The sequence below is a fragment of the Helianthus annuus genome, chromosome 17 (assembly GCF_002127325.2).
Source record: "Helianthus annuus cultivar XRQ/B chromosome 17, HanXRQr2.0-SUNRISE, whole genome shotgun sequence".
Lineage (NCBI taxonomy): Eukaryota > Viridiplantae > Streptophyta > Magnoliopsida > Asterales > Asteraceae > Helianthus > Helianthus annuus.
Window position 1 is genome coordinate 10,874,796 of NC_035449.2, and position 15,192 is coordinate 10,889,987.

Sequence of the window (15,192 nt, forward strand, 5' to 3'; positions counted from 1 at the left end):
ATTGTGAATCTGATTGAAATCTTTAGCATAACTTTTTTTGGGGATAGTTGTGACAAACTCGATGACCCCGAGAAAAATATCGTTATCATCCCTATCAGAAAATATAGGCATGACTAACTGTCCCATAAACTGATCACGGGCTCGACTTGTCCTTTGATCTGAATTACCTGTTTGAGCTGCTAGGCCAGCAAACCATTCTTGATCAACGGGTGTATCTCGTCTAATGAAAATATCGTATTGGAGACACTTCTTCCTGTAATTCTCAAGCGCTTCATTGTTTTTATTTGATCGAGATGGTTGACCTATCACTGTTGTTGGATTATTCGGGTGTGTTTACGGAACACGGGTCGGTGCGTTATCGGATCACGGGTACGGGTCAATTGGTTAGGATTCGAACGGGTCATGGGTTATGGTTATGGATCAGTTCGTTGCATTTTATTTGGCTAAAGAAATGGTCAGTTTGACCGAGTATGTTGGATTTGAGATATGCACGTTGCATATTAGAATTAGTAGCATAGAATATTATTTTATTCTTTTTTAAAGGCATTTGCATGTGCATGTAATTGTAAGTCTATTTAAAGGCATTTGCTTTAATGAATAATTAACCCTTTTCTTTGATATATCGAATATAGCAAGTTTTCATTCCTTATCTTCATACATATTTCACATACAGTGAGTGTGTTGAGTGTGTGTTTGGGGCCTGTAACCAACATTTGGTATCAGAGCCTAGGCTCGTTGAGAAGCGGGTTTGAAGATCGGAGGAAGCCTCCGCCGCCGGCGGGTGTGTCGGTCGGTGGAGGGCAGGCGTAAAAGAAGGGTTCGGGACTGTTATACAGCAGAAGACGGAAGCGTTATGGTGTTTTCGGTAGGCCGTTGTTGTGGTAGACGTACCGGTTAAGACGACGGGGGTGACCGGTGATAAACACTTGTGTTCCGTGGCTGTTAGCGATGTTCAAAGGAAGAACGGGGTTGCTCGGTTGTTAGTTGCGGGTTTGCGCGGCTGGTATACAACCGGTGATAACAGTAAATGGTGAGAACGGTTGCCTTGATCGGTTGTTCGTGATAAGAGGAGACCGGCGTAGTGCATGAAAAGCGGGCAGAATGGATCCGTCAAAGCAGGTGGCTTTGGATTCGTCTCGTTTGGCAAGGTGAGAAAACGGAAGAAGCGGGTGGCTTGTTTTCTTGGTCGGTGGAGAGGCCTCTTGAACAAGGGTGATCGGAAAAAGGTAAAGGAAAAAATTACACGGTGTTAACATTATGGTGTTGGAGTTCAAATCGGGTGACTCGGATGTGACCGGGTGGGTCGTTGATCCGTGATGAGTCAAGATGTGAATGGACGGTTCCAGCGTTATGCCATGTTACATGTTACAGGCGTGGTGTTTTTTATTCGGGTTGAATCGAGACATTGGACGTGATCGAGGTGAAGATCGGGTGTCCGTTAGATGTCATAGTGGTTCGAAACCGAGGTGATTCGGTGCTGCGGTGAAGGCGTAAACAAACACCGATTAAGGGGGTGATTGTTGGATTATTCGGGTGTGTTTACGGAACACGGGTCGGTGCGTTATCGGATCACGGGTACGGGTCAATTGGTTAGGATTCGAACGGGTCATGGGTTATGGTTATGGATCAGTTCGTTGCATTTTATTTGGCTAAAGAAATGGTCAGTTTGACCGAGTATGTTGGATTTGAGATATGCACGTTGCATATTAGAATTAGTAGCATAGAATATTATTTTATTCTTTTTTAAAGGCATTTGCATGTGCATGTAATTGTAAGTCTATTTAAAGGCATTTGCTTTAATGAATAATTAACCCTTTTCTTTGATATATCGAATATAGCAAGTTTTCATTCCTTATCTTCATACATATTTCACATACAGTGAGTGTGTTGAGTGTGTGTTTGGGGCCTGTAACCAACATTTGGTATCAGAGCCTAGGCTCGTTGAGAAGCGGGTTTGAAGATCGGAGGAAGCCTCCGCCGCCGGCGGGTGTGTCGGTCGGTGGAGGGCAGGCGTAAAAGAAGGGTTCGGGACTGTTATACAGCAGAAGACGGAAGCGTTATGGTGTTTTCGGTAGGCCGTTGTTGTGGTAGACGTACCGGTTAAGACGACGGGGGTGACCGGTGATAAACACTTGTGTTCCGTGGCTGTTAGCGATGTTCAAAGGAAGAACGGGGTTGCTCGGTTGTTAGTTGCGGGTTTGCGCGGCTGGTATACAACCGGTGATAACAGTAAATGGTGAGAACGGTTGCCTTGATCGGTTGTTCGTGATAAGAGGAGACCGGCGTAGTGCATGAAAAGCGGGCAGAATGGATCCGTCAAAGCAGGTGGCTTTGGATTCGTCTCGTTTGGCAAGGTGAGAAAACGGAAGAAGCGGGTGGCTTGTTTTCTTGGTCGGTGGAGAGGCCTCTTGAACAAGGGTGATCGGAAAAAGGTAAAGGAAAAAATTACACGGTGTTAACATTATGGTGTTGGAGTTCAAATCGGGTGACTCGGATGTGACCGGGTGGGTCGTTGATCCGTGATGAGTCAAGATGTGAATGGACGGTTCCAGCGTTATGCCATGTTACATGTTACAGGCGTGGTGTTTTTTATTCGGGTTGAATCGAGACATTGGACGTGATCGAGGTGAAGATCGGGTGTCCGTTAGATGTCATAGTGGTTCGAAACCGAGGTGATTCGGTGCTGCGGTGAAGGCGTAAACAAACACCGATTAAGGGGGTGATTGTTGGATTATTCGGGTGTGTTTACGGAACACGGGTCGGTGCGTTATCGGATCACGGGTACGGGTCAATTGGTTAGGATTCGAACGGGTCATGGGTTATGGTTATGGATCAGTTCGTTGCATTTTATTTGGCTAAAGAAATGGTCAGTTTGACCGAGTATGTTGGATTTGAGATATGCACGTTGCATATTAGAATTAGTAGCATAGAATATTATTTTATTCTTTTTTAAAGGCATTTGCATGTGCATGTAATTGTAAGTCTATTTAAAGGCATTTGCTTTAATGAATAATTAACCCTTTTCTTTGATATATCGAATATAGCAAGTTTTCATTCCTTATCTTCATACATATTTCACATACAGTGAGTGTGTTGAGTGTGTGTTTGGGGCCTGTAACCAACAACTGTTAGAACCATCTTCTCATTGTGAACTGGTGATCCAAGTTCCCAAAACTGGAGACAGCCTCGGCGTCCTTCGAAATTAAATTTCTGGAATACATTGTTAATTCTGGACTGCATTTTTGAAAGTTCGAAAGAAATTCTGAACTGGAGAAGAAGATAACTTTGCTAAAACATGTGATGATCTGGGCCACATTTATAATGATAAAATAATCAAAAAGCTAAATTGGGGTCCAAATAACTAGTCATGTGAAGGGTTCAATAATACAATCAGGTCAAAGTTTAAAGGGGTCAATTAACCAGGGGCATGCAAGATTTTAGTGTATTCTATGCAACTCTTTTTGACATACTTCTCACGGAATTAATAAATCTTACATATTTACCGTAAAACTAACTCTAAAAATATTTTGCTTTTAACTTTATTCCAATTAGTTTTTTTAAAGGTATTTTTTTTGTTCTATGTACATTCTGTAATTATTATTTATTATTTATAATTTATAATTTATTTTTATGTTTCAGGAAACTAAAACATTAAAATTTATATTTTAAATTACTTTTAATTGCTGGAATCCATTGGTAAAACTTGGAAGAATATGTTGCTAATTCGTATAATTGGTATGTAGGTATCCTTCGCTATTTTATCCATTAGTAATCTGTTGTAAACAACCACATTCGACAACTTACAAAAGTTGTATGTGATCTGTGGGTAAAGTAGTCCGTTTATCCCACGATAATGTGTTCGTCACTAGTATGTTGAAAAAGAAAACTCAAAACATAAAGTTGTGATATGCTCTAAAGAATGTTGACACGTGTTTTACATCAATCAAAAATCATAAAAATGAATATCATTAACGCTTCCAATAGTTCTGATACTGGTACCAATGTTGTTCAGTCGTAATCAAGTTTGTCATGTTGCTGATACATACCGGCACTTACTATAGCTTATGATACAAAATATACTCTTCGAAGTTGTTCAAACAACATCAGTTCCATTTTGTTCATTACAATAAATAAATATAACGGAAAGGGGAAACTGCGTCGATTTAAAAATAAATAAATAGATAATTGTGAGGTACCTTTGATAGTATGTATGTTTGTGCTTGATTACTTGTACTTTACTACTCATGATTCCCTTTTAGAAAAAAAAAGAGTTTTGTCGAGTGTAAACAAAAATGTATGTTGCTACGACCTACTTGGGATTTTATTTTATTTTTTTGAACGGCCAACAAACTCAATCCCGAGCACTCTCGGGGCACCCACTGGACAAACGGAGTACTCCGAGAGTAACCCGAGTCCACTACCAATTCCGGGGAAAACCCGGTAACCCACCCGCCCATAGGCACGACAGTGAAATTACCGGTAAAACCCGTTTGGCTCAAGGATCCAACCCAGGTTTCCCTGGGTCTCCTATCATTGCCCACCAGTGCCTCACTCTGCACCAAGTGGGAGTCAAACCTGTATCTCTCAAGAGAAATGTAAGTCCTCCACCACTTGATCTAGAGATCATTGGCTACTTGGGATTTTATAAAATACTGATACATTAAAAGTTTTATAAGGAAACAAAATATGTTCAAATGATAAAAAAAAAATGAAAGTAAAAAAGAAAAATAAGGTGCGATAGATATCGTATTACAAAAAGGCATTAATCGAATTGTGGACAGAATTAATTGGCCAATTGGAAGGTTGGGCCCGCATGTGCAGTACTAATTGAACCCCTTGTTTTGCTTACTTATACGGTTGGACCGGGTCAAATGAGAAATTGCAAAAATATTAGAACCAGACCATCGAAGCCAATAAAAATAGAAGTTGGTTTGTATGATTTGATCTGAACCTTTCATTTTGGTGCTATTTTACACAAGCTTCTGTCATATGACATGCAATACGTGTTATTATTAATTTTGTAATAAGAAAACCTTATTACTGATTTTTTTTTTTTTTGTTAAAAATAAATTTCATTCCAATCATCAGGGTAAATTACTGATTTTGAAAATATTAATAAATTGCTTATGAAGATTTGAGTTTTTTTAAATTGTTTTTGTAAACAAAAAATGTTCTAGATGTATACTGAGTAAAAGAATTGTAAATATTACAGTAACTGAATTTGTGTATCCATCTAGAGTGTTATGTCAAATGATTACTTTCACAAGAAAAATTGAAATTTGCTTTCTATTACTTTTGTTATTTGAACCTCAAATAACCTATTTGGACCCCTCAATAAGAGAATTGTGGACCCTATCGCTGGTCTGGCCTATATAAGTGACTGAACCAGGCCATAGATTGAATAAACTGTCACAGTTGATCATCTCTGGAACTAGTTCAAAACACAGTTCCTCAACTAGAAGATCAGATTGGTTAAGAATGGCCTGTTTTAGTATGAACAGCAGCTGCACTGAGCAAACCACAGTTGTGGTTTCACCTGGTGAATCTTCTCCCTTCATTAATTGTGAGTTCAACTAACATAAATTCATGGTTCATTCACTCTTAGTTGTTTCTAGGAAACCAGCTTTTGTTTCTTGTTCTTTAGTATTTATTTCTTAATATGATTTCAATTTATATAACAGATACTCTTCTAGTCTTCTTGCATCTCTCTCTCTCTCTCTCTCTCTCTCTCTCTCTCTCTCTCTCTTCGTCTGTTGTTCAAAATGCGATATATACTCCCGAGACCTTCTCCGGCTTATCTCTCACTTTCAGATATGACGGTTGAGTACAGTACCTCCATCGTTTTCGACTATGTCTCAGATGCTACGAGCTACCTACTCCTGTTTAGTGGTCTTCAAAGAGAAGCCTTCGCTGTATGCTAGTTGTGTTATATTGCAGTTATATTCTATGTAGACATACTTACTCCCTTTCTATGTTAATTAATAGAAGCCCTCTTTCTTTCTCTTTTTTTCTTTTTCGGTTTAAATTATATGCAGTTCCGATCCTAGCTTCGTTGTTCTAATAATTCGAACCATACAGATATCCATGCTCCCATTGATGGCGAGGTGCTGAAAAAGATCACTTCTATCCTTGAAATTTTACCAGTTAAAGACGGTGAATCTGTTCTTGTTCTGTTATGGGTGCCAAAGGAAATTGGAGACGCATGTGTGCTTACTACCGCAGCACATATGCCTTTTCGTCTTTTTGGGATCAACAAAGAACTTCAGAAATACTATTTAGCCTGTTTAGACCACAAACTCTATGTGTATAGAGATGCTAAGGAAGAAGCGGCATTCGGTCTTGCAGGCAAGGCTTACCTACGCTGCACTCCTCAACAAACTCAAAACGTGCACGAATACCCTGAAGATCAGCGTCCTCCGTGTGAAGATGCTATTTTTACTAAGAATTGGGGATCCTTTGCTGTGCCTGTGATTGACGCTAATACACGTGTTGGTGTTCTTGAGTTTGTCATGGATACACCGCGGGATTATAGCAATGATATTCTTGTAGTTCAAAGACTCCTTCAGGTTTGTCCTGCCCTTAACATAACATTCAATTCTAGTAAGAAAATTGCAATCATTTTTATATATAGATTTCTTTGGGTTTAATCAAAATTTGATAAACTTTCACTTTGTATAACTTTAGTTGTTAATATAGCAAAGCACTAAACATTTTTATTATATTCATTTTGTAAATTTGCACTGCATTATTTCCTATATGTGTAAATTTATTCATAGATGTTACATATTCAACCTTTAAGTGAAAAATCTTATGCTTCACTTGCAGGATGCCGGTTTGCAAACTTCAATCCAAATGGATCGCACAAATAGAACTTATCTACATCCCAAAAAAATGATCCGTAAATCAAAGTCGTTTGACAAAACTAGGTACAGTCGTCTTGTTCCATTGTTTGGACTGAGTAGTGCCCGTGCTGCAGAAATACTTAAAGGTAAGCTTGGTTCACCTACATATATAACTAGGGGAAGGTTCATTTGAGAAGAAATTTAATGTGACAAGAAAAAGAAGAAATTAAGGGCATAATGGTAAAACATTAAATAGTTTATAACTCCTCCCATTTATTATGCCATCTTTAATTAATAAGGCAAAAAACATTTTATCCTACACATTTCAAAATTTATCCTACATGAATTACATTTACCGAAATTTACCCTACACATATCTAAATTTATCATACACATTTAAGAATTTATCCTACACATATACTAAAATTTATCCTACACATGTCGAAAATTGTCGTTCACCCTAAATTATTTTATATATCTTGAAAGAGTATATTTAAAAGTGAGTTACAAGTTTAATTAGTTAGCTAATTAATTATAATTAGAAATTTACCTATATGCCCATATTAATAATATTAAATACACATATTAAATGAAGTAAAATAGAGAATTTCTATTGGTTTAAAACTTATTCTTTTTATTCTTAGAAAATTTTTCTTCTCATTTGAACCCTCCACTATATAACTAAGCTGATAGTTGTATTTGTGTCAACTATTGCAATTGATAATAGTTTTTTTTTTTTTTTTCTGACTGACACATGTAATCCTTGTGTAGTTAAACCAGGTACTTTTACAAATCTTTGTAGGAGAGTCGGTATTCCTGAGTGGCCATGTATACGAAATAGAATTACCAGAGCTTCTTCTATCCCGGAAATTAAAATCAATCAAACGATGGCTGAGTTTAGGTCTCTTATAACTCCGAATGCTGATTCAAAACCCATCTCGTACGTAATTTTTAAACTTCCACATTCATTTATGAATGTAGGACATTGGACCTTTTTACAATGTATCTTCTTTCGATTCCTTTGCAGGGATATAGAAGTTCCTGAGTGGCCCCTGGAACAAATTATGACTAGTGATTTTGATGCTTGGTTATCAGAACTTCCTGGTCTTGATGTCATGGCAGACCCCTTTGATACGGGATATCTTGATTCCTTTTATGATGAAGAAATGATCAATATTGATCATCCGAATGCGGATGTGAACTCTATCAGGTAGGTCATTTCAAAACTTTCACATTCATTTGAACAGGTGACATTTACAATGTATCTTCTTCCTTTGTAGGGACAAAGCATTTCCTGAGTCGTCGCTGGAGCAAACTATTACCATTCATGCTGATGCTTTGTTTCCCAAACGTTTTGGTCCCGGTTTCATGTCAGACCTTGGTGAAATGGAACATCACCATGATAACTATGCACCTAGCATGGAATATCTTGCAAGATGATAAATGGATCAATGATAAAATTAAATAAAGTGATGCAACAAGAGCTATATATAGTTTGAGAATAATGTCAACCCGCCTATGTAAAAGCGGAAAGTGAGTGTTTGGATGTGTTCTACTGCTAGGCTTTAGGTGTGGAACCATAATAAATAAGTAGTTTTGTTTCAAACATAACAAATATTCATGTGACCTTTTCCGTTGTAAAGACATTATTATTGTTTGTATGCTATTTGCTTTTGTTGTCTAGAGGTGAGCGTTCAACAAAATTGAATACGAATTACCCCATTTTGTATAGCCATTGTGGCAGAAATTGGTTCCCCAACAAATAACACATAACACATCAAAAATAGAGGATGTTATATGTATGTAATACATATGCCTTTATTTAACTGATGTTAGCTAACATTTTCTGATTTATATGTTCAAATGAAATAAAACTACTATTACAGATTAAAAAGAGCAAAAATGCAATTTGAGATGTGATTCATAAGGATATCTAAAGTAGTCAAAACGTTATGTTCAAAAAAAAAAAAAAAATCTATTGGGATGTGATTTGTATATCATAAAGGGTCTACATATTCACACACCCAATTGCCTATTTCCACACCCTTCAAGACGCCTCGTATAGACCTATACGAGGCGTATAACCTTTCTCAATTTCCAAGAGAATCTCTGATTATGTCATATTTTGTCTTATTTGCCTCGTATACGCCTCGTATAGGCCTATACTGAGCGTCTAGGCGAAAAAAGACTATTTAGCCCCTGATTTAGGCCTATACTGGGGGTAAATTTGTCTTCTCTTATATGCCTCGTATAGGCCTATACTGGGCGTCTTGAAGGGTTTTTTTTTTTTTTTTTTTTCTTTTTTTTTTTTTTTAACGAACATTTTAAACAATATTAATCGTTTTAGCAAACTTTTATACAAAAACAAGTTTTTTTTATTTTAAATAATTAATATTAGGACCCCTCGTTGGTGTTTTTTTTGAGTTGAAAATTGGATGTTTTGGTAGGGTAATTTGATTGTTTTTTGAGGGTGGTGTTTTTTTGAGTAAAAAAATGGGTGTTTTGGTGGGGTAATTTGAGTTGTTTTTTAAGAAAAGTTTCATTTTTTTATAAAAATATTTTACCGTTTTCAAGATCGGCCTTTAAAAATATTCGATCGTAGAAATATTACATTGTTTTTAACATATAGTGTGGTATAGGTCTCGTATAGGTCCCTTATAGGTCTTGTATAGGCCTATCGACGTATACGGGCGTTGTATCATATCCTATATTATCGTATCGTATCGTATTGTATTGTGTCGTATAGTGTAGTATAAGTCTCGTATAGTTCTCGTATAGACCTATATGGGACCTATATGAGACTTATACTATACACTATACGATACAATACCATACCATACAATACGATACAATACGATACTATCGTATCATATAGTGTAGTATAGGTCCCTTATAGGTCTTGTATAGGCATATCGACGTATACGGGCGTTGTATCATATCCTATAGTATCGTATGGTATTATATTGTATCGTATAGTATAGTATAAGTCTCGTATAGCTCTCGTATAGACCTATATGGGACCTATACGAGTGTTGTATCGTATCGTATAGTGTATAGTATAAGTCTAGTATAGGTCCCCTATAGGTCTTGTATAAGCCTATAGGCCTAAACGGGACCAAAACCACACCTATAGTCCTATACGAGTGTTGTATCTTATCCAATAGTCTAGTATCGTATTGTATTGTATCGTATCATATCGTATCGTATAGTGTAGTATAAATCTCGTATAGGTCTCGTATAGGCATTGTATGGGCCTATGGATGTGGTATCGTATCCTATAAGTCTCGTATAGGTCTTGTATAAGCCTATCGTGTTGTATCGTATCGTATAGTTTAGTATAAGTCTCGTATAGGTCTCGTATAGGCATCGTATAATTAATATTAGTGTTATTATAATTAATATGAGTTTCTTATAATTAATATTAGTGTTATTGATATTAATAAAAGTTTTTTATAATTAATATTAGTGTTATTATAATTAATATGAGTTATTATAATTAATAAGAGTGTTATTATAATTAATATGAGTTTTTTATAATTAATATTAGTGTTATTGATACTAAAATGAGTTTTTTATAATTAACATTAATGTTATTATAATTAATATGAGTTATTATAATTAATATTAGTGTTATTATAGTTAATATGAGTTTTTTATAATTAATATTAGTGTTATTGGTATTTAAAAAGAGAAAACAAAAAAAAAAAAAAAATAGACGCCCAGTATAGGGCTATACTGGGCGTCTATGAGGACCAAAAGACTATTATACCCTTGAATTAGGCCTATACTGGGGGCAAATCAGGGGTAAAATGGTCTTTTGGACCCCTCGTATACGCCCAGTATAGCCCTATACTGGGCGTCTATTTTTAATTTTTTTTGTTTTTATTTTTAATATTTAAAAAGAGAAAAAAAAATAAAACTAGACGCCTAGTATAGGGCTATACTGGGCGTATACGAGGGGTCCAAAAGACCATTTTACCCCTTTTTTGACCCCAGTATAAGCCTAATTCAAGGGTATAATAGTCTTTTGGTCCTCATAGACGCCCAGTATAGCCCTATACTGGGCGTCTATTTTTATTTTTTTTTTCTCTTTTTAAATACCAATAACACTAATATTAATTATAAAAAACTCATTTTAGTATCAATAACACTAATATTGATTATAAAAAACTCATATTAATTATAATAACACTCGTATAGGTCCCATATAGGTCTATACGAGAGCTAGACGAGACTTATACTACACTATACGATACAATACAATACAATACGATACGATACGATACTATAGGATATGATACAACGCCCGTATACGTCGATAGGCCTATACAAGACCTATAAGGGACCTATACTACACTATATGATACGATAGTATCGTATTATATCGTATAGTGTATAGTATAAGTCTCGTATAGGTGCCATATAGGTCTATACGAGAGCTATACGAGACTTATACTACACCATACGATACAATATAATACGATACGATACTATAGGATATGATACAACGCCCGTATACGTCGATATGCCTATACAAGACCTATAAGGGACCTATACTACACTATATGATACGATAGTATCGTATTGTATCGTATAGTATGATATCGTATAGTGTATAGTATAAGTCTCATATAGGTCCCATATAGGTCTATACGAGAACTATATGAGACTTATACTACACTATACGACACAATACAATACGATACGATACTATAGGATATGATACAACGCCCGTATACATCGATAGGCCTATACAAGACCTATACGAGACCTATACTACGCTATATGTTAAAAACAATGTAATATTTCTACGATCGAATATTTTTAAAGGCCGATCTTGAAAACGGTAAAATATTTTTATAAAAAAATAAAACTTTTCTTAAAAAACAACTCAAATTACCCCACCAAAACACCCATTTTTTTCCTTAAAAAACATCACCCTCAAAAAACAATCAAATTACCCTACCAAAACATCCATTTTTCAACAAAAAAAAAAAAAAAAAAAAAAAAAAAAAAAAAAACCAACGAGGGGTCCTAATATTAATTATTTAAAATAAAAAACTTGTTTTTGTATAAAAGTTTGCTAAAACGATTAATATTGTATAAAATGTTTGTTAAAAAAAAAAAAAAAAAAAAAACCCTTCAAGACGCCCAGTATAGGTCTATACGAGGCATATAAGGGGCAAAGGGTCATATATGAGGCCTATACGAAGGGTCCTATACGCCCAGTATAGGCCTATACGAGGCGTATTCAGGCAGTCAAACCAGAAGTAACATGAGTCAGACACTGATTTTGATGTAACCCTATATGCCTCGTATAGGCCTATACGAGGCAAAGGGTGTCTAAATAGGCAGATAAGGTGTCTAGATAGTTTGAGCCATCATAAAAATTACTTTCTACACATTGTTTATTGTGTGTTTTCGTACAAAATGGTATATTACTATGTGGTGGTGTGTAAAGTAATTTGATGATATATAAATCACACTAAAAATTTTAAAGAGGTAGCAAAATGACCAATCGGGATACAAATGAAAAACTTAGTGTACGCTTTTTTTATAATATTAACAAAGCTTTCTATAATATTTGTATTCACAACATTCAAGCCTTTACTTGTTCGAATTCTATTTAGTATAAATAAGTAGTTATTTGTATTGAAACATTAATTAATAGAAATAAATATAATTCCCATATCACGTGTTTTTTTTCCTTCAAGAACTAGGTTATACTTGATTTCCTTTTAGAGGCTACGCTATTTGATATAACATATGTTTTTTAGGGGCTGTTTGGTAGCCTCTTAATGACCATTCAGATGCTACCTTTTAATGGTTTAAAACCTCTGAATGAATAAGAGGTAACATCAAGTCTGAATAGTTAAGAGGTAACCTCTGAATGGTAAATCATCACATGTCACATTCTTCTACCATCTCATTGGTAAAATTCTTAATGTTTCCATTAAGAGATAGCCTCTTAATAACCATTCAGAGGCTACCAAACAGCCCCTTAGGCTATACGGTGTGGGAGGGGTATGAAGCGTCACATGATATTAGATATTTTAGTGTAATCGAGATTAACTTGGTGACCAAAGAGAATTATAATATACATCGAACAAGTTAGGACGTGAGGGAGTGTACGCTTATTCGAGTTGCTATAATTCCAAGCATGGTTGCAAAAGTCGCTAGGCGCTCCCTAGTCGGTCGACTGGGGAGTTGAGAGTACTCGGCCTAGGCGGAGAGTACTCGGGGAGTACTCGGACATGTAAAATTATAAAGAAATTAGTTTTTGGAAATTAAATATATGTCAAATAACATAAATTTACTAATATCCATAATAAAATACATGAAAATGATATTCATTCTTTAATATGATAGGCATAGAAATTATGTTTTATTATTTTTTTAAGTCAAACTCGGCCCGAGTTGACCTACTAGATACAATTTTGGCCGAGATTGACCGCGTTTGACCGATTCCGAGTAATTAGGCGGAGTCAAAGAAAGTCGCCTCGGCAACCTACCTTGTAGCGACTACTCGGGGAGTACTCGGCCTTGGAAACCTTGTTTTACAACCATGATTCCAAGTATTCGGGCAGAGCCCCGAATGGGGGTTCCAAGGGGGAACACCCCCTTGGCCGGGGTCTGGGACAGCGCCCTTGAGAGCAGGATCCAAGGAGCGGCAGCCCCTGGCAAGGGTTGATTATTTTTTTAAATGCCTTTGAAGATTATTTTTTCTAAAATTTTGTCAGTTTTTGAAACAAAAAATAAAGGCAGTAAGGCAATTTATTTAATTTTTTTTTCTAAAATTTCGTCATTACGAATTTACCACAAACTTAGTGTTGTTCTAATTATCGAAATCAGAGTTGTATCCGACTGAATTATTCGGAATAATGTTTTTTTTAACGGCAAATTTTTTTACTCCTGTCGTCTGTGTGATTTGAATCCAAGAGCTCTCCCTCCAAGATATTTAAAAACATTGACTTTGCGAATGGACCTAACCTCGTTGGCACCCTCTTTAAGTTGTAACATATATACAAAAGGAAGTTTGAGAAATAGTGCCACGCAGCTGCGTGGCACTTTCCTATTGGACCAACTGTTTTATTATTTTATATTCGTTTTAAAATTACGGTTTCGTCCTTAATTTAAAATAAAATTACGTTTTTGCCCCCACTTCAAAATAAAATTATGTTTTTGTCCCTCACTCAAAATTACGCTTTTGCCCTCGGTTCAAAATTATGTTTTTATCCCCATATTACAATTACAATTTTGGCCCCAGTTCAAAATAAAATTTGCTTTTGCCCCAAACTAAAAATGACGATTTTGCATTTTCGCCCCGTTTCAAAAATTATGATTTCGTCTTCAGTTTAAAATTATGTTTTTGCCCGGTTCAAAATAAAAGTATTTTTTGCCCCCAAATTCAAAATTACGATTTTGCCCCTGTTCAAATTAAAAATATAGTTTTGTCCCCAGCTTAAAATTACGATTTTGTTCTTAGTGCAAAGTTATATTACGATTTTGTTTCTGGTTCAAATTTATAGTTTTGCTATCACTTTAACTTTTATAGTATTACGATTTTACCCAACTCAACAAATACAACTTTGCCCTCAGTTCAAATTACAATATTGCTATCGTTTTAGTTTTTTTAGCAAAACTATAAGAGTTTTTTTTAATTGTTTGACTGGATTTAGTTTTTTTCCATGTGAAGGAGCTGCCTAACACTCGCTCAATAATCCAGACAAACTACAGTTTTGCCATGAGCTCAGAACTACGGTCTTGTCATCGTTTTAGTTTTTTTCTTTCCTAACAAAACTATAATAGTGTTTTTTAATTGATTGAGAATTATTTGGCCATCACCCCGCAACGCGGGCGGGGCATCAACTAGTTATTTAACATATATTATCTCTCGTTATCTTTTTATGAAGAAATATTTTTCAACAACATACTCACTTTAAACACTAAAAAAAAGCATAACTACTATAATTACTATATTACCCATCCATGTGCCCTCAGCCCTATCTGAGAATTTCAATTTCCGGCCCACCGTCATTCAGCAGCCCTTTTCTTTCTGCCTCCGCCGATTTGATCAATTCGCCGCTTCTACCAATTCTCCCAAGTAAGTAAATCCGAATATTACAAACCAAATATCAATCATTTAATTTATTTTGTGAATTATGTTTTCACTGCGGTTATTTACATTATTTTGGGATATCCGAAATAGGATTTGGTATTTGATTAAGGAACAAAAATTCTGCGTGTTAGTTGTTTTAAAACTGTAAAAAATTGCAATAATGTTGTTGACATTGAATATTGATGCAGTTATTGTCTATCACAAAAGTTATATTTAGATACCAATTACCAA

General features: G+C 35.6%; 1 protein-coding gene across 2 annotated transcripts; it reads left to right on the plus strand.

Annotated features, from left to right (window-relative positions):
• Window positions 1-5,690: 5,690 nt before the first annotated feature.
• LOC110922297 lies at window positions 5,691-8,573 on the plus strand. Of its 2 annotated transcripts, none has more exons than XM_022166614.2 (6): window positions 5,691-5,948; window positions 6,079-6,566; window positions 6,826-6,988; window positions 7,614-7,782; window positions 7,870-8,052; window positions 8,123-8,573. In XM_022166614.2, exons 1-6 carry the CDS (start codon window positions 5,915-5,917, stop codon window positions 8,280-8,282), a joined length of 1,197 nt encoding a protein of 398 aa, XP_022022306.1. In that variant the 5' UTR covers window positions 5,691-5,914; the 3' UTR covers window positions 8,283-8,573. The 2 variants fall into 2 exon arrangements, with proteins under 2 accessions (XP_022022306.1, XP_022022307.1); XM_022166615.2 differs by having other exon boundaries at window positions 5,692-5,912; window positions 8,123-8,525.
• Window positions 8,574-15,192: the final 6,619 nt, after the last annotated feature.